The sequence below is a fragment of the Mustelus asterias genome, chromosome 22 (genome assembly GCF_964213995.1).
Source record: "Mustelus asterias chromosome 22, sMusAst1.hap1.1, whole genome shotgun sequence".
Taxonomy (NCBI): Eukaryota; Metazoa; Chordata; class Chondrichthyes; order Carcharhiniformes; family Triakidae; genus Mustelus; species Mustelus asterias.
Window position 1 is genome coordinate 60,790,888 of NC_135822.1, and position 27,688 is coordinate 60,818,575.

At 44.3% G+C, this 27,688-nt stretch overlaps 2 protein-coding genes across 3 annotated transcripts in view; one reads left to right on the forward strand and one right to left on the reverse strand.

The window, feature by feature from the left end:
- The window catches only part of LOC144509777 (substance-P receptor-like), a 54,599-nt gene extending 47,618 nt beyond the window's left edge, over nucleotides 1-6,981 (forward strand). For both annotated transcript variants that reach the window (XM_078238564.1, XM_078238565.1), the window contains one exon: nucleotides 6,644-6,981. In XM_078238564.1, coding sequence (XP_078094690.1) covers nucleotides 6,644-6,938 — 295 coding nt within the window. In that variant the 3' untranslated portion in view covers nucleotides 6,939-6,981. The remainder of the gene's footprint in view (nucleotides 1-6,643) is intronic.
- A 13,762-nt stretch (nucleotides 6,982-20,743) lies between these two features.
- Nucleotides 20,744-27,688, reverse strand: part of LOC144509711 (scavenger receptor cysteine-rich domain-containing protein DMBT1-like) — a gene marked incomplete at its 5' end in the record, with an annotated part of 28,562 nt that continues 21,617 nt past the window's right edge. The window contains 2 exons of the mRNA XM_078238492.1: nucleotides 20,744-22,082; nucleotides 26,954-27,085. Coding sequence (XP_078094618.1) covers nucleotides 21,934-22,082; nucleotides 26,954-27,085 — 281 coding nt within the window. The remainder of the gene's footprint in view (nucleotides 22,083-26,953; nucleotides 27,086-27,688) is intronic.

Below are 27,688 nucleotides of genomic sequence, written 5' to 3' on the forward strand. Positions count from 1 at the left end.
TTCTTGTTTTCTGATCCCTCTGCGATTTTGTCCACCCTCAACTCCCCATTATCTATAAATGCTTCCAGTCATAGAAACCTACAGTGCAGAAGAAAGCCATTTGGCCCATCGAATCTGCACTGACCACCCAGGCCCTCTCCTCAAAACCCCATGCATTTACCCTAGCTGGCCCCCCTGACACTAAGGGGCAATTTAGCATGGCCAATGCATCTAACCCGCACATCTTTGGACTGTGGGAGGAAACCAGAGCACCCGGAGGAAACCCACGCAGACACGGGGAGAATGTGCAAACTCCACCCAAACAGTGACCCAAACTGGGAATCGAACCCGGATCCCTGGTGCTGCGAGGCAGCAGTGCTAACCACTGTGCCACCGTGCCGCCCTCTGAGATATCTGCACTTATCCAGGGGTATTCCTGATTCCTGATTTTAATCATTGCACCAGTGGTAACTGTGTGGTCAGCTATCAATACCCTAAACTCTGATATTCCCTGCTGAAATATCTCCTTTATTTTTTTTAAGTTTATTTATTAGTGTCACAAGTCGGCTTACATTATCACGGCAATGAAGTTACTGTGAAAATCCCCTAGTCACCACACTCTGGCACCTGTTCGGGTATACTGAGGGAGAATTTAGCATGGCCAATCCACCTAACCAGCAAGTCTTTTGGGAGGAAACTGGAGCACCTGGAGGAAACCCAAGCAGACACGGGGAGAATGTGCAAACTCCACACAGACAGTGGCCAAGGCGGGAATCGAATTCGGGTCCCTGGCATTGTGAGACCACCTTGTGCCACCGTGCTGCTGTTCCTTAAAGTGTGACTATGCTTTTGGTCATCTGCACTCATATCTCCTTGCCTTGTTGATAACCTTCCTGTGTTGGGACTTCCTATTATGTCAATGTTGTTGTATGATCCATGAGGACTTCACTTAAAGATAAAAAGATACAAAGAACAATACAGCACAGGAACAGGCCCTTCGGCCCTCCAAGCCCACGCCGCTCCCTGGTCCAAACTAGACCATTCTTTTGTATCCCTCCATTCCCACTCCATTCATGTGGCTATCTAGATAAGTCTTAAACGTTCCCAGTGTGTCCGCCTCCACCACCTTGCCCGGCAGCGCATTCCAGGCCCCCACCACCCTCTGTGTAAAATACGTCCTTCTGATATCCGTGTTAAACCTCCCCCCCTCACCTTGAACCTATGAGCCCTCGTGAACGTCACCACCGACCTGGGAAAAAGCTTCCCACCGTTCACCCTATCTATGCCTTTCATAATTTTATACACCTCTATTAGGTCACCCCTCATCCTCCGTCTTTCCAGTGAGAACAACCCCAGTTTACCCAATCTCTCTTCATAACTAAGGCCTTCCATACCAGGCAACATCCTGGTAAACCTCCTCTGCACTCTCTCTAAAGCCTCCACGTCCTTCTGGTAGTGTGGCGACCAGAACTGGGCGCAGTATTCCAAATGCGGCCGAACCAACGTTCTATACAACCGCAACATCAGACCCCAACTTTTATACTCTATGCCCCATCCTATAAAGGCAAGCATGCCACATGTCTTCTTCACTACCTTCTCCACCTGTGCCGTCACCTTCAAGGATCTGTGGACTTGCACATGCAGGTCCCTCTGCGTATCTACACCCTTTATGGATCTGCCATATATCGTATAGCTCCCCCCCTACGTTAGTTCTACCAAAATGCATCACTTCGCATTTATCTGGATTGAACTCCATCTGCCATTTCTTTGCCCAAATTTCCAGCCTATCTATATCCTTCTGTAGCCTCTGACAATGTTCCTCACTGTCTGCAAGTCCAGCCATTTTCGTGTCGTCCGCAAACTTACTGATCACCCCAGTTACACCTTCTTCCTGATCGCTTATATAAATCACAAACAGCAGAGGTCCCAATACAGAGCCCTGCGGAACACCAGTAGTCACAGGCATCCAGCCGGAAAAAGACCCTTCCACTACCACCCTCTGTCTTCTGTGACCAAGCTAGTTCTCCACCCATCTAGTCACCTCCCCCTTTATCCCATGAGATCCAACCTTTTGCACCAACCTACCATGAGGGACTTTGTCAAACGCTTTACTAAAGTCCATATAGACGACATCCATGGCCCTTCCCTCGTCAACCATTCTAGTCACTTCTTCAAAAAACTCCAGCAGGTTAATGAAGCATGACCTCCCTCTCACAAAACCACGCTGACTATCGTTAATGAGTTTATTCCTTTCTAAATGCGCATACATCCTATCTCTAAGAATCCTCTCCAACAACTTCCCGACCACGGACGTCAAGCTCACCGGCCTATAATTTCCCGGGTTATCTTTCCTACCCTTCTTAAATAACGGGACCACATTAGCTATCCTCCAATCCTCTGGGACCTCACCTGTGTCCAGTGACGAGACAAAGATTTGCGTCAGAGGCCCAGCGATTTCATCTCTCATCTCCCTGAGCAGCATGGGATAGATTCCATCAGGCCCTGGGGATTTGTCAGTCTTTATATTCCCTAAAAAACTTAACACTTCCTCCCTTGTAATGGAGATTTTCTTGAACGGGTCAACACTCCCCTCCGAGACACTCCCATCAACACATCCCTCTCCTTTGTGAATACCGCCGCAAAGTATTCATTTAGGATCTCCCCTACTTCTTTGGGCTCTAAGCATAATTCCCCACTTTTGTCCCTGAGAGGTCCGATTTTTTCCCTGACAACCCTTTTGTTCCTAACGTATGAATAAAATGCCTTGGGATTCTCCTTAATCCTGTCTGCCAAGGACATTTCGTGACCCCTTTTGGCCCTTCTAATTCCTCGTTTGAGTTCTTTCCTACTTTCTTTGTATTCCTCCAGAGCTCCCTCCGTTTTTAGCTGCCTGGACCTAACGTACGCCACTCTTTTCTTTATGACCAATCGCTCAATTTCCCTGGTTATCCACGGTTCTCGAATCCTACCCTTCCTATCCTTCTTTTTTACAGGCACATGCCTATCCTGCAGCCCTAACAACTGTTCCTTAAAAGACTCCCACATGCCAGATGTGGATTTACCCTCAAACAGCCTCTCCCAATCAACAGCTGCCAAATTCTGCCTAATCCCACTAAAGTTAGCCTTCCCCCAATCCAACACCTTACCCTTGGGACACCACTCATCCTTTTCCATCACTATCCTAAAGCTAACAGAATTGTGGTCACTATTTGCCACATGTTCCCCTACCGAAACTTTGAAGACCTGACCGGGCTCATTCCCCAGTACCAGGTCTAGTATAGCCCCCTCTCTAGTCGGGCTATCTACATATTGTTCCAAAGAACCTTCCTGTACGCATTTTACAAATGCCTCCCCATTCAGACTCATAGCCCTACGCGATTTCCAGTCTATACCAGGGAAATTGAAGTCTCCCACTACAACAACCCTATTTTTCCTGCACCTATCCATTATCTCCTGACATATCCGTTCTTCCACTTCCCTAGGGCTGTTGGGGGGCCTGTAGTATACCCTCAACATAGTGACTGCGCCCTTCCTGTTTCTGAGCTCCACCCACAGTGACTCGTTACACGACCCCTCTGAATTGTCCTCCCTCTGCACCGCTGTAATATGCTCTCTAACTAATACTGCTACTCCCCCACCTCTTTTGGCCCCTCCTCTGTCTCGCCTAAAACACTTGCACCCCGGAATATTCAGCTGCCAGTCCTGTCCCTCTTTCAACCAAGTCTCTGTCACCGCAACCACATCCAAATTCCTCGTAAGCATTAAGGCCCTAGGTTCGTCTGTCTTACTTGCTACGCTCCTTGCATTGAAGTAGATGCACTCCAGACCTCCAGGCCCAGTGAGGTCCTCCTCCCCCAGATTGCTCTTCTTCTTTGCCAGCCTTGTCCTGGCCCCAAGCTCGTCCCCAGCCTCTACACTTGTAGACCTAATTTTTTGATCCCCACCCCGCGCCATATTAGTTTAAACCCACCCGAACTGCACGAGCAAAACTCCCAGCCAGGATATTCGTGCCCTTCCAATTTAGTTGTGACCCGTCCTTGTACAGGTGCCCTCCTCTCTTGAAAACTTCCCAGTGATACAGGAATATGAAGCCCTCCCTCCTGGACCAGTCCTTTAGCCAAGCGTTCAATTGTACTATCTCCCTATTCCTAGCCTCACTGGCCCTAGGCATTGGGAGCAGCCCAGAGATTGCCACTCTGGAGGCCCTACCATTTAGCCTTTTTCCCAACTCCCTGAATTGCTCTCGTAGGATCCCCCTGCTCTTCCTCTGTACGTCATTTGCACCAACGTGTACAATGACATCAGTTTCTTTATCCTCGCCTTTTAATATGCCTCCTATCCGCTCGGAGACATCCAGTACCCCAGCCCCAGGTAGGCAGACTACCATCCTGGAGTCCCGTTCGCACCCACAGAATCGCCTCTCCGTGCCTCTAACCGACGCATCCCCCACCACTATTGCTCTCCTAATCCCTCTCTTTCCTCTGCGGAATGCAATTGAATTACAATTTGACATGTGTTAGTTCCTTCTTAGGGCCTCACCAAAGTAGCTGTCCTTCATGTGTAAGCCTTCACAACGTAGGGACTTATTGTCAATTCCAGTCCCTGTCTGAATTCTGACTGTACCGATTCACAGACCGGTAATGCTTCTTTCACAGGGCATGTATTTCTAGTCATGATGTGCAGATGCCGGCGTTGGACTGGGGTAAACACAGTAAGAAGTTTAACAACACCAGGTTAAAGTCCAACAGGTTTATTTGGTAGCAAAAGCCACACAAGCTTTCGGAGCTGCAAGCCCCTTCTTCAGGTGAGTGGGAATTCTGTTCACAAACAGAGCATATAAAGACACAAACTCAATTTACATGACTAATGGTTGGAATGCGAATACTTACAACTAATCAAGTCTTTAAGAAACAAAACAATGTGAGTGGAGAGAGCATCAAGACAGGCTAAAAAGATGTGTATTGTCTCCAGACAAGACAGCCAGTGAAACTCTGTGGGGGTTACAAATAGTGTGACATGAACCCAATATCCCGGTTGAGGCCGTCCTCGTGTGTCCGCACTGGCTGTCTTGTCTGGAGACACTACACATCTTTTTAGCCTGTCTTGATGCTCTCTCCACTCACGTTGTTTTGTTTCTTAAAGACTTGATTAGTTGTAAGTATTCGCATTCCAACCATTATTCATGTAAATTGAGTTTGTGCCTTGAAATGCTCTGTTTGTGAACAGAATTCCCACTCACCTGAAGAAGGGGCTTGCAGCTCCGAAAGCTTGTGTGGCTTTTGCTACCAAATAAACCTGTTGGACTTTAACCTGGTGTTGTTAAACTTCTTACTATGTATTTCTAGTGCCAGAGATGCTTTCACTGTTTACTCCCCAAATTGTTGCTGGTGAGTTCAGTATGAGAGCACATCATTTGCACTGGTGTCTACACTACAGGCCCAATTCCCTGACGCCCATATCCGACACCCTTTAGGTGGTGGGGAAGGGTTGATGCTACTTACTTTGTTTCTAAAATTCAGCAATTGCTTTTTTAGGAGTCCACTTGCATCCTCTGAAGATTTGTATACTTCGTCTTTTTTTTATTCATTCGTGGGACGTGGGTGTCGCTAACTGGCCAGTCATTATTGCCCATCCCTAGCTGCCCTTGGAGGGCAGTTGAGAGTCAAAGAATAAGAAAAAAGTAAAGTACAGCACAGGAGCAGGCCCTTCGGTCCTCCAATCCCCCGCTGATCATGATGACCTAACTAAACTAAAAAAGACTTCTGCCCTTACTCGGACCATATCCCTCTATTCCCTCCCTATTCATGCACCCATCCAGATGTCTCCTAAATGTTGCTAATGTGCCTGCTTCCACCACCTCCTCTGTCAGCGCATTTCAGGCACCCACCACTCTCTGTGTGACAAACTTCCCCCGCACATCTCCCTCAAACTTTCCCCCTCTCACCTTGAACCTGTGCCCCCTTGTAATTGACACTTGCACCCTGGGAAAAAGCCCCTGACTATCCACCCTGTCCATGCCTCTCATAATTTTTATAGACCTCTATCAGGTCTCCCCTCAGCCTCCGTCTTTCCAGTGAAAATAATCCTAGTTTATTGGACCGCTTCTCATAGTCAATACCCTCGAGACAGGTAATATCCTGGTGAACCTTCCTTGCTCTCACCAAAGCTTCCGTGTCCTTCTGGTAATGCTAGTGGTTAGCACAGTGCCAGGGACTCGGGTTTGATTCCCGGCTTGGGTCACTCTCTGTATGGATTTTGCACATTCTCCTCGTATCTGCGTGGGTTTTCTCGGGGTGCTCCGGTTTCCTCCCACAATCTGAAAGATGTGCTGGTTAGGTGTATTGACCCGAACAGGCGCCGGAGTATGGCGACTAGGGGAATTTCACAGTAACTTCATTACAGTGTTAATATAAGCCTTACTTGTGACTAATAAATAAACTTTAACTTTAGTGTGGAGATGGGAATGACACACAATATTCCACAAGTCTACTCCAGTATTTCTAGTTTTCTTGGTGTCATTTGCCTTGTAAAAGATAACTCCACCAGATGAGCCAGAGTTGGTGCAACTGGGCCCTCAAGTATGACCAGTACAAATTGCAGCCAAACTCTTGAAGAACTTCTGAAAGACAATGGTGAGATTCTGTGACGGGTTTCTGTGTTTCAGGTTCCGGGCTGGGTTTCGTCGTGTTTTCCACTGGTGTCCATTTGTCAAAAACAATGATTACGAGGGGTTGGAGATGAAATCTACCAAGTATTTCCAAACCCAAGGCAGCATGTATAAGGTTAGCCGGATGGAGACCACCGTTTCCACAGTCATCAACCAGAATGAGGATGAAGCCGAAGATACTGTCAAGACCACACACTTGACACTGGACCTGACCTCCAATGGGTCTTCACGCAGCATCTCAAAGACTGGGTCGGAGTCCTCTAGTGTCTACTGCAGGCCAGACCCTTATTAAATGGTCAGTTCTAACCCATTACCCCAATCCAAAAGTGAGTGAATTATTTTAATCAGACAGCAGCCTGGGTCCAGATACTGGGAGGTCACCACCTAATGAACTTATTCCAATACATCTCAACTGGAGACGTCAAATCAAAATGGAAGCGTTAAATTAGGCCCCAACACTTCAATCCTGTAGCTCACAGCATGCCCCTTGACCATGTCCCTTTCAAATTACTGGGCTCTTGATGCTGAGAACGCTTGTTTGGTAAATGCTTGCTTACACCATCCCCTCATCTGGAAAGTGATATATTTGTAAAATTCTTGATAGCCCACCAATTCCCTCAAGCGATAGGTTTGTACCCTTCCTCTCCTGACCAGCCAACATGTAGAATTCCACCTTGCTCACTCAGCACTCAGTACAGAATATAACACAAAACAACACAATCTCATGACTCCCTGCTTCTAAGATTGATACTCCAAATGATGCACAGAAACCCAAAAGGTTGTTTCTCATCATTACAGGACCCACCAGTCATCTTCCCAGCAGGTACTTGCATTTACCAACTGAAAGGGAAAAGACAATGAGGTTATTGGATTCTGACACATTCAGCGCCATGTGGGAATCTGGTATGATATAACTATGGAATCGACTCAGAGTTTATTGTAACTCAGGTGCCCCACATTGAAATGCAGAAGCTGCCTCAATACATCCAGAGATGTTTCAATGATCACATGGCATCTGGTCAAGGCAAGATTGGATGAGGCACAGAGGAGGTGAGATATGATGAGAGAGAGATATGGGAAATGTAAGATATGGGAAATGTGAGGTAGGGGAAATGTAAGATAGGGGAAATGTGAGCTACAAGGAATCTGTGATAAGAAGAATCTGAGATATTGTGAAATTTTGGGAAAGCGAGACAGGGAGAAGTTGAGATATGGAGCACGTGAGATATGGGGCACATGAGATATGGAAACATTAGATATGGAGAACATGTGATATGGGAAACGTCAGATTTGGAGAAATAGATGGGATCACCAAAGTTTTACAAGAGAGATAGATTTTTAAGGAGGGTTTTTGAGACAGGGATAGAGAGGTAGTAGGTTTAGGATGGGGGTTCCAGACATTAGGAGCTGGGCGACTGAAGGCAAAAAACACCAATAGCCAATGCTTCTATTACAGAGTGCATCAAAATTACACCCTGCCTGCACACACAGATAAACCCATGTCACAAACTAGCAGGTATGAGTGAACTTCTATTATGTCTGAGAGACCACTTTCCAGAAGGTTACCTGAATCCAATGAAGAGGACAGAGTGAATCCTATTCCTGTAACTCAGCAAGGTTCGTAGCTCTGAAAGCTTGACTTTACTGTGCAAAACATGTCCTGCTTGTTTGCATTGCTAACTCTTTCGAACCCGTTTGGCTGGCTGTGAATGATTTCATGTGGCTACAAGCCCTCATGCCCCGTAGTAATGCATTACGCAGCACTACAGAATAGCAGTCAAAAGACTTTCCCGATACATTTATCACACTGATGGGTGGGGATGCGGGTGGTGATGTATTCATGAGAGCAACTGTTATTTTCACATGGTGCCAGTCTAGGCTGATGGATGGGATTCAGATCAATATGTGCAAGAATAGTAGCTATTCGAGGGGGAGTCGTTAAGGATGATGTGGTTGTGCCACATTAGCGCTATTAAATCTGGTGACATGTGTTGGGGTTACAGGTTGGAACGCCAGCACAATGCATCAAGGTTGGGATCCCTCACTGTGTGACATTGCCGAAGTCTCCTGAATTCTCTGATGTTGTACTGTTTGTGAATCTCTCCAATGGCACAGAACTCATGTCCTCGAATCATAGAATCCTACAGTGCAGAAGGAGGCCATTTAGCCCATCGAGCCTGCACTGACTCTCCAAAAGAGCATCTCACCTAGGATCAACCCCCCCTCCCCACCCTAACCCCAATTATTTACCCCACCAACCTCCCCAGCCTGCACATCTTTGGAGTGTGGGAGGAAACCAGAGCACCCGGAGGAAACCCACGCAGACACAGGGAGAACTCCGCACAGACGGAGATCCAAGGTAGGAATTGAACCTGGGTCCCTGGCGCAGTGAGACGGCAGTGCTAATCACTGTGCCACCGTGTTGCCCCAAAAATTCTAAACATTGTCTAGTGGTGACACGAGTTTCCAAGGGACACATGGCCATACCTTTCAGCAACCTCATGCAAGAGGAGTGAGTGAATTCTCACAACCAGCGTCACTCTTGAGATGTGGGCCAGAATTTATTGTCCATCTCACAGTTGTGTTAGGTCGCGTGATCCAGGTCTTCGACTCCGGAGCAATGAAGGAGCTGAATCTCTTGTATGTAGAAGGATCAGGGACAGTCATGATTTGGCACTGTTCATGATTGCAAAAGTGATTCATTTAAACCTTTGTACAAAGCCGTGATTGTGAAAATGTGTATTTTGTTTGTGGACAACGTTGCACGTCAAGAAAAATGTAAATCTCTCTATATCGTGAATTTTAAATATTCTTTCTGGACACAGTTTTGACAGCACTGACATTTTTCTTAACTCTCCCATCTCGTTGTTGAGATTTGAAACTTGTCCCCAGTAGAATTTTAATTTTGCAGCATTTTGGGGAAAGGAAAAAGGGGAATGGGACTAATTGAATGGCTTTTTAAAGGGCTAGCATAGGCACAATGGGCCGAATGGCCTCTTCCTGTGCTGTAAGACTCCATTATCCTAAATCGGGCGAGATTTAAAGTTTATAGTGGCAGTTTGTAAAAAGTTTGATCATCAGTACTTTTCTACCTAATTCACTGGATTCAAATTGAATAATTCATTGCGTTAATTTACAGCTGCCTTGTTTTTCTTCAGATATCCTGCGCCCTGCGCCTCAAAGCTTAAAAGTGAAGCTGATAACTAAACTGATTATTCTGGGTTGCTTTAATTCAGTCAATTGCAGAAATTATTGATTAAACGTGTCCGCTTATCACGAAATGTAAGCGGAGCTAATAAGCCAGTCTGAGACCAATTCACAGTGAGCATTCTTAAACCAGAAATGTAGCACTGTACTGCCCTCCTGTGGTGTTGCCGAAGGTGCAACTTTGGGCTTTTTAACAAGTCTCATCATACACACAGGCAAGAAAGTCGAACAGAGAGCACTCAATGTCTTTCTCCATTTGGGTTATTTTGCCCAGATTATTCCGATGAGGAGATGTGTTACCTGGGGGCGGGAGATCAAACTCTACCTGCTTCTAAAGATTGTTCAAGATTGAACTCCCTATGGACAAGCTGTGATGTGGAACTGTGCTGTGATGAAATGTCTCTTTATCGCCGCCTCTCTATGCACGGCATTTTGACAATGCTGTCTGGCCTATGCTCTGCCACTGTCCCACGGGCGTTTCTTGTTTTCTTTAAAGAGGGTAGACTTTTGATCCCTTCCAAGTTGATATTCGCCAAACCCGCCCCCGAGCCAACACTTCTCTTTCTTCTAAAATGTTTTGTTGCCACGCACCCGACACCAGAAGTGGAAGCTCGTTGATCAACCTTGCAACACCCAGCAGCAACAAAACCGTGCTCTTGTGATCCAATCTGTCACTTGCTAGGGCGCCCTTACCGTTTGATGTGAATGGGCCAAGCTCAAGCTGCAGATGTAGGAGTGTCTGAATGTAGTATTCATGTAGAAGCCATCTGTTTGTACAGTCTGTACTGATCATCTTGTTGTATTTTCAGTTCTGAGGTTGCCAGGGAACAAATACATCCAAAATCACATTCCACAACAAACAGGGAAAGTGCCCACGACATTACCACAGTAACAGGTGAAATACTAAAGCAAAATAATCCTTGCTCCATGAAAAGTTGCAACCAAGCGTTTACCTAAGGGGTTGATGCGATTCCAGTTTTTTTTAAATTAAAGTTCGAATGACAATTTTAATTAGGCCAGAGAAGCCTGGCACTCAATTTAGGAACACGTTGAGTGGGAGATTTCTATTTCTGAAGCCCACTCAGTCTCAATATTAAGCTACGTTGCCCAAGATCTGACTTTATTCCCCGAGTCTGCAGTTGAATTCTCAACTTCCTTATTCTGAGAGCAGATAACTGAGGTGATGGGAAGGCTCAAGGGCACTGCCAGTGTGGATTGAATACTTTTCCCTTGTTGATAAGAATACACTGTCCACTTTAATAGATAAAACTTCTCGTTTGCTTGACATTACCTCCCATGAATGTTTCATTGTCTGGTAAACCCAGAAGACAACAAAGAGAGGGGGTGAACATTCAAAAAGATGGAGACCTTATTTATTTAAAAAGTACAGATTGCTGATGACATATCAGGTAAAATAGAGCAGCAGCAAAGCCTGATTGAAATTGAACACTTTTTGACCATGTATCAATCATCATGATGCCGTTGGCTCAGAAAGGAAAGATCATGGAACTTATTTTGCACTCCGATGATTCTCAATAATGTGCTAGGTTAGCTGGGTCAGGCTGAATGCTGGGTTCCAAGTGTTGCTATGGCTATGAAAGCCATATTTAAGTTCCGAGCAACTCTCAGCCTCTTCATTCTGTTCCCTAGCAACTGCATAGCCATTTTTAAACAGCATTGACATGCCCAAAGGAAAGAAAAATCAAGGATACATCCTTAATTCAGAAGGTGGAAAATGCTTAAACTTCAGAAATGTGAAATGGAATCTGCTTTCTCTGAACTTGACTCTGTTGCAGGTTCTATTTTTGCCATGAAGAACCTGTTTTATGTGCTTTGTATATTGGTGCCTGTGGTAAAAGATTGTTCTCCAATGTTTTATTGTAATAACATAGAATAAAACACAAGATTACATAAAAGCCTTTCAGCAGCTTCCAAACACATTCCTTGTCCATATATTTGTTTGTTCATAGACCTTGAAGAAAACCAATCCGCAAGCACTTATTTTTGACATTTTTGGTCATCTTGACCGAATTTCTTATGTCAAAATTCTGAATGACATGAACACACATGGAAAATCACTTTAAGGGCTTTGGAATAAGCCAGAGTGAAAATCTCTCAATCTTCTCTCAGTTGAAATGGTACCATAAATTACAAAATTTGTTGCATTGCATCTACATCTTTGGATGAGTAAAATACAAGATTCTGCTGTAAATCCGCCCCCCCCCCTTCCCCCCCACCCCGACCTTATCACTTGCTTTGTAAAGGGGTTCCTGCTGACTGGAGTTTGGTGACAAGTACACTTCATGCTTTCCACTGTCTGTGCACGTGCGGTGTACCAACCCCTGATCATAGAAGGTTAGCAATCAAAAACAGAAAAAAATATTAAGTGAAAGCAAAATCGTGCTGAATGCTGAAAATCTGCAACAAAAGCCGATAGCACAGGTAGCATCGGTGGAGAGAGAAGCAGAGTTAATGTTTTGAGTCCAATATGACTTCTTTGGGACAGGGGAAATATTAGGCTGAATCAGTTGGTCGAAGAGGTTGCTAAAGGAGTGTCTTAAAGGAGGAAAAAACAATGGAGAGGTTTAGAGAGCTTTACAATCCCAGTTGGTGTTATAACTGGATGGGAAGATCCCAGAATGAAACCAGAGTTCAAAAGATTTGTAACTTTTATTTTTTTTTCAAAACTTGGAGGAACAGAGTCACAAGACTATCAATATGTTTTAACAAAAAGAAAAAAAGAACATTGGTTAAAGATGAAAAATTGGATTGTTATACATACTCATTTACTTGTCCCACCCTTATCTTAATAAATACACACAGATCTTATAATTAACAGGGGTTACAAAGCATATCTTAAACTTCAATTAACACAAAGTCCCTTTAAGCAAACAAGATGGCTGTGGTCAAATATACTCTCCACTCTGAACCTCAAGTGAATGTCTATGGATTTCATTTCAGAATCCCCCATAATTATCATGAGAGTTTCCAAACTCCACTCCAAAAAACATACTTTGAAACCTTCCTTCACAATAATGCTTATATTAGCTATCTGCATTAGGAAATCCAGTCCAAGTCTTTTCCAAGTGACTTTTTCAAACATAGCTTCCACTCCATCCTTAACAGCGATCCAGTCCAGGTTGTACACCAAGTCCTTTGGGATTTCTTGTCTTGACTGCTGCACAAACTGTTCACAATTGCTTTAACTCTGGATCCCCAGATTCTAGTAAAATGGCACCAAACATTTGATTGGTATAAAAGTAGAGTCCCACAAGTGTTCACTATTTACATTAATGACCTGGAGGAAGGAACAGAATGTGAGGTTTCCAACATGGCTGAGGATATTGTGATACTGCAATGGGATGTAGACAGATTGGGCGACTGGGCGAAAACCTGGCAAATGGAGTTTAATGTGGGGAAATGTGAGGTCATGAATCAAAAGGCAAATCATGATGGAGTGAGACTGCAGGTGAATGAAGCACAGTGGGAGCTGTGCATGAATCATAAAAAGCCAGAGAGCAGGTCCAACAAGTAGTTAAGAAGGCAAATGACATTTTGGCCTTTGTTGCAAGAGGATTGGAGTTTAAAAATAGGGAGGTTTTCTTGCAATTTTACAGGGTGTTTGTGAGGCCTCACCTGGAATACTGCATACAGTTTTGGTCCACTTTCCAAAAAAATGATATAGTAACATTGGAGGAAGTCCAAAGGAGATTCATCAGGCTAATTCCTGGGATAAGAGGGTCGTCCTATCAAGAGAAAGAAATAGTCTGGGTCTGTACTCCTTGGAGTTAGAAGAGTGAGGGGTGACCTTATTCAAAAATAAGGAGCTTGACAGGGTAGATGGTGGGATGTTTTCACCAGTGGGAGAATGTCGAACAAGGGGACATAGCTACAAGATAAAGAGCCGATCATGTAAAACTGAGCTGTGTCGAAATTTCTTCTCTCAGAGGGTAGTGAACCTCTGGAATTCTCTGTCCCAAAGGATAGTGGAGGCTGGCTCGTTAGAAATATTTAAAGTGAAGGTGGATAAATATTTGATCGATCAAGGAGCAGAGGACTCTGGGGAAATGGCACAGAAAAGGAGTTGCAGCTGACATAGTTCAGCCATGATCGCATTGAATGGCGGGGCTGGCTTGAAGGGCCTGGCAGCCTATTCCCACTTCTATTTCTGGTGTGGGTGGCACGGGGACACAGTGGTTAGCACTGCTGCCTCACAGCACCAGGGACACGGGTTCGATTCCCAGCTTGGGTCACTGTCTGTGTGGAGTTTGCACATTCTCCCTGTATCTGCATGGGTTTCTTCTGGGTGCTCCGGTTTCCTCCCACAGTTTGAAAGACGTGCTGGTTAGGTGCATTGACCCGAACAGGTGCCGGAGTGCGGCGGCTAGGGGAACTTAACAGTAACTTAATTGCAATGTTAATGTAAGCCTTACTTGTAACTAATAAATAAACTTTAAAAACTTTTGTGTGATTGATCTCTGAAGTCTGCTGTTCAACTTTAAATCTGGTTTTTGTAATTGTCTCTTCTAATCAGAACATTTTGTTTACTCTTCCTCGAATTCTTCTTCCTTGAACTCTTCTAAACAATACCTTGGTCTCTGTTCTCTTAACTCCAGTCATCTTGAGGCTTTCATTCTGTCCCAGTCCCCTGGTTATCTGAACAGTATCTTGTTCCTTAGGAAGCCTGTAACTCCCTTGTCCAGTCCAACCTCTCCTGGCAAGTTGAGAAATAGCATCCCATCCCCAACTGTAATCAAATTCAACTAATCGAAGCCTTCATACCTTAAATGGGCCTCCAGTTGCTAAGCAACACCCACGTGCTTATGTCTTTTATTTACTCTTCACGCCCTAAGGTCACAAAAGGTTGCTGCAGAAGATTGGGGTACACGGAGTTAGGGGTAAGGTGTTGGCGCGGATTGGGGAATGGCTATCTAACAGGAAGCAGAGAGTTGGGATAAATGGGTGCTTTTCTGGTTGGCAGTTGGTGACCAGTGGCGTGCCGCAGGGATCGGTGCTGGGGCCTCAATTGTTTACCATTTACATAGATGATCTGGAGGAGGGGACTGAATCTAGGGTATTCAAGTTTGTTGATGACACGAAGGTGAGTGGGAAAGCGAATTGCATGGAGGACGCGGAAAGTCTGCAGAGAGATTTGGATAGGCTGAGCGAGTGGGCGAGAATCTGGCAGATGGAATATAACGTTAGCAAATGTGAGGTTATCCACTTTGGAAGAAATAATAGTAAATTGGAATATTATTTAAATGGAGAAAAATTACATCGTGCGACTGTGCAGAGGGACCAGGGGGTCCTTGTGCACGAATCGCAAAAACTCAGTCTGCAGGTGCAGCAGGTGATCAAGAAGGCGAATGGAATGTTGGCCTTTATCGCGAGGGGGATAGAATATAAAAGCAGGGAGGTCTTGCTGCAACTGTACAAGGCACTGGTGAGGCCGCAACTGGAGTACTGTGTGCAGTTTTGGTCCCCTTATTTGCGATAGGATATATTGGCCTTGGAGGGAGTGCAGAGAAGGTTCACCAGGTTGATACCGGAGATGAGGGGTGGAGCTTATGAGGAGAGATTAAACAGATTGGGTCTGTACTCGTTGGAGTTTAGAAGGATGAGGGGTGATCTTATAGAGACATATAAGATAATGAAGGGGCTGGATAGGGTAGAGGTGGAGAGATTCTTTCCACTTAGGAGGGAAACCAGAACTAGAGGGCACAGCCTCAAAATAAGGGGGGGCCGGTTCAGAACAGAGTTGAGGGGGAACTTCTTCTCTCAGAGGGTAGTGAATCTCTGGAAGTCTCTGCCCATTGAAGTGGTGGAGGCTTCCTCGTTGAATATGTTTAAATCATGGGTAGATAGTTTTCTGATCGATAAGGGAATTAGGGGATATGGGGAGCAGGCGGGTAAGTGGAACTGATCCACTTCAGATCAGCCATGATCTTGTTGAATGGCGGGGCAGGCTCGAAGGGCCAGATGGCCTACTCCTGCTCCTATTTCTTATGTTCTTATGTTCTTAAGCACAGTAGAGTCACAGTTGGAATTGAAACCAACATCCACACATACAATTACCTTTGTCCAGCATTAATCTAACTATAGATTTTACCCTTCCTTCTGCAGAAACAAGAAACTAAACCAACTTAAAACTATTCCTTATTTATAATGTTTATCAATTCAAATATAAATCCTTAAAATTACTTGTGCTCCAAATAGGAGAGCATTCCAGATCTTAGGTTTCTAACTGTGACTCTACTGTGCTTCGAGAGGGTCAGGGCGTGAAGAATAAATAACAGACATAAGCATGTGGATGTTGCTTAGCAACTGGCGGCCCTTTTAAGGTAGGAAGGCTTAGTTTAGTATTAGTACAAGTGCTACCTAGGTAATAAGTATTCTGGCTCTTTGTTGTAAAATTACTGGAGTCTTTTAGACACTGCCTTTGGCATTGAGTGTGATAACTCCCTCTTGATTGCAAATTCTTTCTACAATGCTTTCTGGAATGGTTTCATTGTATTTTCTGCGGGTCTGTCCTGCAGAAAAGAAAAAGTGACCTGATAGGGATATTTTTCAAAAAGATTATGGAAGACAATACGTAGGAGATGTTTCCGCTTGAGGGTGCGGATGGAGTCCAAAATTCTGGGCCGTCAGTGTAAGATTGCCACTGCTCAATCCATTGCATGAGAGACTTATTTTCCGCAAGGAGTAATTGAGGCAAATATTGATGCATGTAAAGGAAAATTAGATTAACACATTAGAGAGAGACGAATACAAGGACAAGACGGCAGAATTAAATGAGGAGGAGGAGGCCAGTGTGAAGCATGGATCAGCAGCATTCACTGGTTGATTTCGGTGCTGGACATGCTGTGTATTTACATTGCAGTATTGAACCTGCACGGTTATTTCAGCCTTTTGCCAGACGAGGGCGCACAGCCCCCATGAATGAAAAGTGAGATTTCTATACGATGTACCAAAGCAATGTACCCAGAAAAAAACTGGTCTAATCAGCACATTACATTCCTCCAATGCCCCTTTCACTGTAGTCTTCTAAAACCAAACAGTCCCGCTGCATTGGACATTTAGAATGTGGAGGCTGTGCAACGGAATTGTCACAAAACATTTTGCCTGCTGGATGTGATTTGATTTAAATTATTATTGTCACTTTTATGCAGTGAAAAGTATTGTTTCTTGCATGCTATACAGACAAAGCATACCTACATCGTGGAGAAGGAAAGGTGATGCAGAATATAAAGTTATAGTCATAGCTCGGGTGTAAAGAAAGATCAACCTAATATCAGGTAGGTCCATTCAAACGTTTGATGGCAGCAAGTAAGAAATTGTTCTTGAGTTTGTTGGTACGTGATCTCAGACTTTTGTATCATTTCCCCGATGGAAGAAGGTGGAAGAGAGTATGTCTGGAGTGCATGGGGTCCTTGACTATGCTGGCTGATTTTTCAAAGTAGCAGGAAGTGTAGACAGAGTCAATGGATGTGGATGACTATGGTAGTTGTGTATGACCCCCCTCGTGCTTGTGTCTGAGGGAGAATAAATCAAGTCCACGCAGTACTGAAACAGAAATTGCTGGAAAAATGCAGCAGTCCCTTACAATTAGAATCCGGTGAATTCATAATGGAAAACGAAGAGATGGCAGATCAGCTGGAGAAATCATTTGGATCTGTCTTCACTAAGGATAACACAGATAACCTTCCAGACATACTAGAGGACAGAGGGCTTAGCATGAAGGAGGAACTGAAGAAAAGTCTTATTATTCAGGAAATTATATTGGCGAAATTGCTGGGATTAAATCCCAGGCTCTGCTGCTCTGCATTCAGGCGTAATCCAGGAATTGGACCTAGAAATGGTGGATGCATTGGTGATCATTTTCCAGCATTCTATGGACTCTGGAGTTCCAGTGGATTGGAGGGTAGCTAATGTAACTCCACTTTTTGAAAAAGGAAGGAGAGGGAAACTGGGAAATTATAGACTGGTCAGTCTGACACTGGTGCTGGGGAAAATGCTGGAGTCAATTATTGAGGATATAATAACTGAGCATTTGGAAAAACAGTGACAGGATTGGTCGAAGTCGGCATGGACTCAATAAGGGGAATTCGTGCTTGACAAATCTGCAATATTTTGAGGATGCGACCAGTTGAGTGGACAAGGGTGAACCAGTGGATGTTGTGTATCTGGACTTTCAAAAGGCTTTTGACAAGATTCTACGCAAGAGATTAGTGAGGAAAATTAAAGCTCATGGTATTGGGGAAATGTATTGACGTGGATAGGGAACTAGTTGGCAGACAGGAAGCAGAGAATGGGAATAAATGGGTCCTTTTCAGAGTAGCTGGCAGTGACTGGTGGGGTACCACAGGATTGAGTGCTGCGATCCCAGTTATTCACAATGTATATTAACAATTTGGACATCGGATTTGAATGCAATATCTCCAAATTTGCGGACGACACTAAGCTGGGTGCCATTGTGTGTTGTGAGGACAATGCTAAGAGGCTGCAGGGTGACTTGGACAGGCTGGCTGAGTGCGCAAATTCTTGGCAAATGCAATATAATCTGGATAAATGTGAGGTTATCCACTTTGATCGGCAAAAACAGGAAGAAAGGTTATTATTGGTGGCACAATGGTTAACACTGCTGTCTCACAGCACCAGGGACCCGGCTTGGCTCACTGCCTGCACGATCTCCCTGTGATCTTCCTCCAGGTGCTCCAGTTTCCTCCAACATTTCAAAGAAGTGCTGATCAGGTGCACTGGCTATGCTAAATTCTCCTTCAGTGTACGCGAACAGGCGCCAGAGGGTGCCGACTGGAGGATTTTCACAGTAACTTCACTTCAGTGTTAATGTAAGCCTCCTTGTGACACTAATAAATAAAGTTGAATTAAACATTTTCTGAAATGTGGCAGTTTAGGAAAAGGGGAAGTGCAACATGACCTGGGTGTCATGGTAGAAATTGGCATCCAGCTACAGCAGGTGGTGAGGAAAGCTAATTGAATGCTGGCCTTCTTAGCAAGAGGATTTGAGTATCGGAATAAGGATGTCTCGCTGCAGTTATACTGGGATTTGGTGAGGCCACACCTTGTTTATTGCGCCGTTTTGCTTTCCGACTCTGAGGAAGGACATTCTTGCTATTGAGATAGTCGAGCACCAGGCCGATTCCTGAAATGGCAAGGCTGAGATATGAAGAGAAACTGGACCGACTGGGTTTATACTGACTGGAATTTAAAAGAATGATAGGGGGACTCAGAGAAACATATAAAATTCTGATGGGACTGGATAGGCGAGATGCGGGAAGAAATCCTGGTGTTAGGGAAGTGCAGAATTAGGGGTCACAGTCTAAGAATAAGGGGAAGCCATTCAGGACTGAGATCAGGAAGGAGTTCTTCACTTCTTCACAGGTTTTGAACCTGTGGAAATATCTACGACAGAAGGCTGTTGGGGCCGGTTTGTTTGACATGTTCAAGAGGGAGCTGGACGTGGCTCTTGTGGTTGAAGGGATCAAGGGGTATGGAGAGAAAGTGAGAGGGGATACTGAAACTGCATGAACAGCCATGATCATATTGAATGGTGGTGCAGGCTCGAAGGGCCGAATGGCCTACTCCTGCACCTGTTTTCTATGTTTCAATGAACTGGTTGCATCTGCGGCAAGGGGAACGGAGTTATACAAAGCTAATATACAGAGCGCTGACTTTTGTTCTGCTATTTAACCATTACTTCAATGCCATTATCAGCACATTCTTTACTCTTCAACACTACTATTAACACTTCCTTTGTCTTGAGCCCAAAACATCTTTGCCCAGTCTCTCCTGCCTCTTACCTATCCCTGGCCTATTTACTTTTCTCCACCTGCTCCACAAACAATTACATTTCTCCCTCTCTTTAACTCCGAAGGAGAGTCATAGGGACTTGAAACGTTAACTTTGTTTCTCTCTCCATAGATGCTGTCAGACTTGCTGGGTGCAAGTTTTCCCAACGTTTTCTGTTTTTATTTCAGATTTCCAGCAGCTGCAGCATTTTGCTTTCATTTACCTGCAGTATTACTGGTCTCTAATCTCTCCTCTGTCTCTTTGGACAGTGGTGGAATTCAGAACGACTTCCCTGCTTTGTGTTTACCCAGAATTGGAGAGGTGGGCGGCGGGGGGCGGGGAATGGGGGGGGGGGGGGGGGGTGCGGGGGGCTGAGGCGGTCCAATAGCTGGAAGACCACCAAATGGAAATCCAGCGACATGCAATACCTCTGTTCGGCACATGGGGCGCTGCACTGAAGACTCCGACAGAGTCTAATTGACCCCATTCATTGCTTATGCTTTTGTGCCTGAATCTGTGTGGGTCACTAATGACTTCCTGAGACCAGCTAAGGGCTCAGCATCTTTAATCGTCTTTGAGATCACTGTCACCCAGTAGCAGCAGGATAGACCTGCCTCCCATCAACAGCGTTACATGAAAGGGTCCATCAGCTTCTTTCAGGTTAGTTTCCTCTGGATTGCTAAGGGTTCTTTCTGAATCAGTAGAAATCCTTGTGAGTTGTCTAGTGCTGTTTAAAATTAGTGAAAGGGAAGGAACAGATTTGCTTGTGCTGAAGTTCCACCGTTTAAAACCATGTCTTCCTCTGCTGGTGGTTGCTGGTATTTCAGGGCTTGGGTTGATTTATTAGAAGGATCGATACTCCAGTTCATGGTGCAAACGTTCTCCTCAACTACTCTACTGGCCAAAAACTGCCATAATAAGCCCATATTAAAGTGCGAAAATAAATTAAATTCTGATCAGATTATTCTGTCCACACTCCCAAATGCTGCAGTAAAAGAGAATTGTGATTGATCTCGGAATTGATGAATATGCCTGGATTGAATGAAGACATTGACACGGATAATGACACAAATTCCAGCTAAGGTATTAAATCAAGTATTTGTATTCATAAACTCCCGCTACATTGTACATCATCACTTGTCTGCAGCAGTGTCTGGACAGCGAGTCTATTGCGATGGAGGGAGTAGTTACAGTAAATACCGACACAACAGACAAATTAATTATGTGACTCCTCGCAGGTTCTGATCCTTTACCGGGACATGAAAGCGTAAAGCGGTTACAGAAATACCACTCCTTGAAAAACACTGGATCTTGACGTTGATCACAGTTGATTCATCCATGCATTGCAGCGTTCATTAGAAATAAAGAATGATGTGAAATAAATTCTATTTTCGGCTATTAATTCAATAGAATACAGACCATTTCAAATAAAATATGGAGAGAAATTAAATCTAATTATTTCACAATGTAACATCTCAATTTTTTCAGATAAAGTGAAGTTCATATGGAGTAAAACCTATTTAGCAGGTTCACACAGCTGGAATCGTTAATGGGCAATTTCACAGAATACTTCCTACAAGTCTGTTACATACTTCCGGTTATTACATCCTGCTGATTTATAAGCTGAAAAGAAAAGCGTTGAAAGCGAGGGTATTGTTAACTATCGCTCAGTGGAAATGTCACCTCTGAGTCTCCAGGTTCAAAGCCCACCTCAGCGATTGAAGAAAAAAAACAAGAAGGACAGAGGAAGTACTACATTGGCGAAAGCACCGTCTTTCAGACGACACATTGTGCTGATCTCCCTGCTCTGCTGTATGTAAATGCATCTACCTGGAAAACGAGCAGAGGAATTCTTATGGAGTTCTCCCTGGAGTACAGATCAAAATTTATCATTCAATCAACATTGTCGCACAACAGATTATCTGCTGTTTATGTGAGTTTGCTCCGTACATGTTGGCTGGACCATGTCTTAAATTGCAATAGTGACAACAAATCGAACAACTATTGGCGGTAAAGCGTTTTGAGATATCAGATGGTCGCCAAAAATGCTAAAGAATTGCTTTCTTTCATGTTGAAGCAATTCCAGCCGTCATGCCGACATATCAAATGGAGTTTTTCTTAATGACTCAGAATATTCCCACCTGAAATAGCTACCTTTGGGTTCATGGTTTTCTTAGATAATTTTCACTACTATTAAAGTTTCGCCCTACGTTACAAACTGTTACCACTGCATCACAAACACTTGAACAGCGAATAAAATAACGCTGTTACTAGTTTGATGTAGGTGTTATTACACAGTCATTGCCCACCGGCAGCGGAAACTCCGGAGCTGTGGGTGTGTCAGGGTGAACATCCTCATCATTTCCAGGCATGGGAGGCAACGGTAAACCGGGATCAGCGTGACTCTGAGAGCTGTGTTCTGTGGGGAGAAACAGATAATGGATTAATGATGGGACTGAGACAATAACATCACCTTATATGTCGACCGCACCGTTAACATAATACAATATTTCAAGCTTTCATAGGATCATCTTGAAGCAACATTTGACTTATAACTGGAAAGAGGGATGATGAGTCAAAGCAGTGTTTTGGCTAAGATCAAGAGTCCGGCCCAAGATGGGGTGGAATGCCTCATCTTGTCAGCTTGGATCTTGTTTTTCTCCCTTGTGGGGACCTTGAATTGGATTCAATTTGATTTCGAATTCGGTTGTTGGCGCAAGCATGAAATGCATTTTGGTTTGCCGGGTCCATTCTGAGCATTGGATTTGTAACTTTAAGACTGGAAACTGAACTCGCAGCCAGCATTAACACAGCGATTACAATCGGGCCTGTTCAACAAGCAAGAATCAGAGAAACACTGCAGGGTTGGAGAAACTTTCAGACAGTGGGGTGAGGTGATGGTGGGATATGAATGTGGATTTTAAAATATGAACAGTGACATCCAATGTAGGTTAGAAAACATAGGAATGATGGGTGAGCAGGAGTTGGAGACGAAAAATATTGGCAGAAGAGCTTTGATAACGTTAGGTTGAGGGAGCGAACTATGTTTTTGGTTAACCAGGAGTGCGTTCGAACAATCAGCTGTATAGGTTCAAGATGCAAGGATGAAGGTTTCAAAGCAAATTAAGCTGAGGTTAGGGTGGAGTCGGGCAATGTTGCAGTTGAGGAAATGGCTGGTCTTTCACATGTTGATGATGCTGTGTGCTTCGAAGATTATCTCTTGGTCCAATGTTACATCAAATGTTGCAATCAGCGAGCACAGGCTCAGAAAGTTGTCAGTGAGAGAGATGCAGTCATTAAATAGAAAATAAAGATTTGTTGTTCAGTGGACACATCTTCAGTCAGCCCAATATTGATTGGAGGGAAGGTTTGCTCATCTAGTTCTGGCTACTGAACAGGCAGGCAGTCTGATAATTTGGTCACAGTGAAGGAGTCTGGTCATCATATAATCCCCACAGTGCAGAGAATGGCCATTTGGCCCATCGAGCCTGCACTGACAACAATCCCACTCAGGCCCTATTCTCCTAAAAAGAGGCCACTTATTTAACCTGCCACCCCCCCGACACTAAGGGGCAATTTAGCATGGCCAATCAACCTAATCTGCACATCTTTGGACTGTGGGAGGAAACCGGAGACACAGGGAGAACGCACAGACTCCGCACAGTCACTCAAGCCGGGAAACGAATCCAGGTATCTGGCCCTGTAAGGCAGCAGTGCTGACTACGGTGTCATCATGCCACCGTGGTGAGTTAGATCTGGGTGTTAGCATCTAAAAACTGCCATTGTGTTTTTGGATGTTGTCACGGAGGGGCAACGTGTCAATGAGAAATCGAAGGAGATCATGCCTTGAAGGTACAGTGCTGACTGAGCAAGGCGATGGCGTCAGCCAATTCAAAAGCGTAATCTGGTGTCATGGTGTTTGTTTATCATATTACAGATTCTGTAAAGTAACCATACTCTCTTAAAATGGGCACTGTGGAACTTAAATGGCTGCCAGGATTCAGCTGACTTTATAAATGTAACGTTGCGAAGCTTCCGGGAATCTGCGTGGATTACAAGCAGACACGAAAATACTTCTGAAATGCAACGAATTCTCAAAAGAACAATGGATTTAATTGAATGTGTGATGGGTCACTTGCTATCCCACCAATTGTGGAAGGGTTGAGCTATTCAAGTCAATAGTTGGATTATTCAGTATTTAACTACTGCAGCCAGAAGATAAACCCCAGGCATGTGGTAACCAGTTTCCTTATCGATCCGTTATTGGAACATGTTTGGCATTTTGAGACAGTGGCCAGCTTGTTTTGCCTTCCAAAAGTATGGACAAGGCAAAACAAGCTGCCTTCTTAGAGAATCAACTCAAACCATCTTCAGCCCAGACAGGTGCCAAAAGCAGCAACTAGTCTGTTGTAATGTAACTCAGTAGCCAGTTAAATGTGTCACACCAGCAGAGCTATAGTAAGAAAGCTTCTCTCCTCCATGTGAACACTGATTCCACCTACAAAGCTCAGCTGTTACAGCAAGCACTGGCAATTCAATACTGGAAGCTATCAGAGATTCAATGGCAATCCTGCAACCCCTTAACCTCAAATTCAGGCAATGAAATATTTGAACTTTGGAAACTATCAAGCCAGTATTGAACAAGACAGAGTGAATTTGCTTCATGTTTAGAAGTTTCCTTTTACCTTTATCTGTAAAAAATCTTTGTCAGTATATATTCATATATGTGTGTGTGTGTGTGTGTGTGTGTATATATAGATATGTGTGTGTGTGTATATATATACACACATATATATATATATATATATGTACACACACACACATGAACAAAGAAAATTACAGCACAGGAACAGGCCCTTCGGCCCTCCAAGCTTGCACCGACCATGCTGCCCGACTGAACTAAAGCCCCCTACCCTCCCGGGGACTGCATCCCTCTATTCGCATCCTATTGATGTATTTGTCAAGACGCCCCTTAAAAGTCACTATTGTATCTCCTTCCACTACCTTCCCCGGCAGCGAGTTCCAGGCACCCACCACCCTCTGTGTAAAAAATGTGCCTCGTACATCTCCTTTAAACCTTGCCCCTAGCACCTTTAACCTATGCCTCCGAGCAATTGACTCATCCCCCCTGGGAAAAAGCTTCTGACTATCCACTCTGTCCATACCCCTCATAATCTTGTAGACTTCTATCAGGTCGCCCCTCAACCTCTGTCGTTGTAATGAGAACAATCCAAGTTTCTCCACCCTCTCCTCATAGCTAAGGCCCTCCATACCAGGCAACATCCTGGTAAATCTTTTTTGCACCCTCTCCAAAGCCTCCACATCCTTCTGGTGGTGTGGCGACCAGAATTGAACACTATATTCCAAGTGCGGCCTAACTAAAGTTCTATAAAGCTGCAACATGACTTGCCAATTTTTAAACTCAATGCCCTGGCCACTGAATGCAAGCATGCCGTATGACTTCTTGACTACATTCTCCACCTGCTTTGCCACTTTCAATGACCTGTGTACCTGTACACCCAGATCCCTCTGCCTATCAATACTCTTAAGGGTTCTGCCATTTACTGCATAGTTCCTATCTGTATTAGACCTTCCAAAATGCATTACCTCACATTTGTCCGGATTAAACTCCATCTGCCATCTCTCTGCCCAAGTCTGCAATGTATCTTCTTTGGTCCTCATCGCTATCCGCAAATCCACCATTTGTGTCATCCCCAAACTTACTAATCAAACCAGTTTTATTTTCTTCCAAATCATTTATATATATTACAAACAGCAAAGGTCCCAGCACTGATCCCTCAGGATCCCATATATATGGTAGTAACTTTATCTTTTAAATAACTTCCAAAGCAATTATGTGAAATAAGTTGAATCTCCCCACCCCCTAATAAATAAAAAAGTTTAGACACAGACACAACAAATACATTGTTCATGGGTGGCCTTGAAGCACTTTTTACAGGGTCTGTGACAGAGTAAAATAAGGATCAGGAAGGGCAGTATATCTTTGTTGCAGACAGGTTAGGATTGAAATATTTCAGTACTGTAGCAGGGCGCAAACCTAACTGACGTGATTCAAATATGGAGTAGCAGGAAAGATATGGCATCGATTTGTGATGTGACAGGACACAAGAACTTTGGAAAGAAAAGGGAGGCTGGTGATTGAGCAGTGGTTTGCAAGTTTTAAGACGACAGGGCTCATATCGGCAGTTTAAAGGATGGGAAGATAAACTGGAGAGGGAGGAGAAACTGTTCACAATATCAGATGGCATTGGGAGGAGGAAGGATAATTGGGCCTTCAATGTTTTAATAGCAATGATGTAGAGGGAGCAGCAGTTGGTTCTCATGGACAAGATTCAGTTCAGTTCAGAGAGAGTGTGAGAGGAGATAGGAGAGAAACAAGAGAATTAGACATGTCAGGGGCTCAATAAAGTGGGAACTTTGGAGGAAATTTGACCAAATGGGCTCAAGAAGAGAGGAAAATAGCCGGGGCAACTGGTCAGTTGAAGACACCCATGAACGTCTGGCACTAAGGGTCAGAGAGGCTCATCATCCTTCAGGACCCAGTATGCATTCAATGATGCTGATCAGCCACCTGAAAGGAAAACTCTTGTGATTGTAGATTTTGTTTTTGAAGTATGTGCCCCCAGTGTTCCATTGAACAGCTTGGTATGGCTCCTGCTCTGAGCAAAACTGCAGGAAATTACAATGGGTTGTGAACATAGCCCAGTCCATCACGCAAACCAACCTCCCTTCCATTGACTCCATCTACATTTCGCACTACCTCGGGAAAGCAGCCAGCATATTCAAGGACCCCGCACACACCGGACATACCCTCTTCCACCTTTCATCGGGAACACGTACCAGCCGACTTAAGAGCAGCTTCTTCCCTGTTGCTATCAGGCTTTTGAATGGACCTTCCATATAATTAAGCTGATCATTCTCTACACTCTATCTGAGCTAGCAATGTTAAGTTCTGCACTTTCTCCTTTCCTTCTCCCCTATGTACTCTATGAACGGTATGTTTTGTCTGGATAGCAGGCAAGAAACAATGCTTTTCATTGTACTCCAATACATGTGACAATAGTAAATCAAATATTTTGCAATGAACATCATTCTCCAGCACTACGGACAGTTGGCAGTGCCAATTTGTAGCGAGTAAATGGATATCTTTGTTTGTTGCATTTAGATTTACTGTAATGATAACATTATCCGCGGGTTGGAATCGAATTCAAACAAGTCACGTGTATCGGAGCATGGTGACGCGGTGGGAGTGTCAGGAATTCGACTCACCGAGTGTGGAGTGATCACTGCCGGCACCTCTCAATGTGAAGTGATCCTCAGGTACACTGTCCAGGAACATGTCACCGCCCTGAGTGCCAACGGGTTCAGTCTCAACATAATCATAATCACCCGGGACCCGACCTGAGAGGAAATAGGGATTTTCACTGAAATCAAACTCTAACAATATGTTAAAAATTATATTATCATAGGACAATCTACCCGGGTTTTGTAGGGCATTCTCTGGTTTGGCGAGGTCACCAGATAGGGAATGAAATATTTGAACTTATCCAGCCGGCATGAACAAGACAGAGTGAATTTCATGACCATGTCATGTTGGGTTAGGTTAATCCCAGGTTTTAAATCACATTCAACACCACCGCCCCCCCCCCACACCCCTCCCCCCTCCAAACTCGACCCACTTCACTGTCTGTAAAGAAAGTCCTGTGAGAAAACACAATGGATGGAATTTCATTGCTTTGTACCAGCGACTGCCATCGATATTACTCATTTACAAATCAGAAGTATTACCTTTTTGAAGGTAAATCTACTCTAAAATACTATGCATCCTTGCTCGAGTTATTTTACAGTGCCACGTTTTCTTTCTATTTTGGGTTTTTTTGTAAGTAAGTTTATAAAATTCTTTCTTGGAATCTGAGTGTCGCTGTCTGGGCCATTTACTGGTATTTATTTTCCACCCCCAATTGCGCTTGATAAGGTGGTGGTGAGCCGCCTTCTTGAAATGCT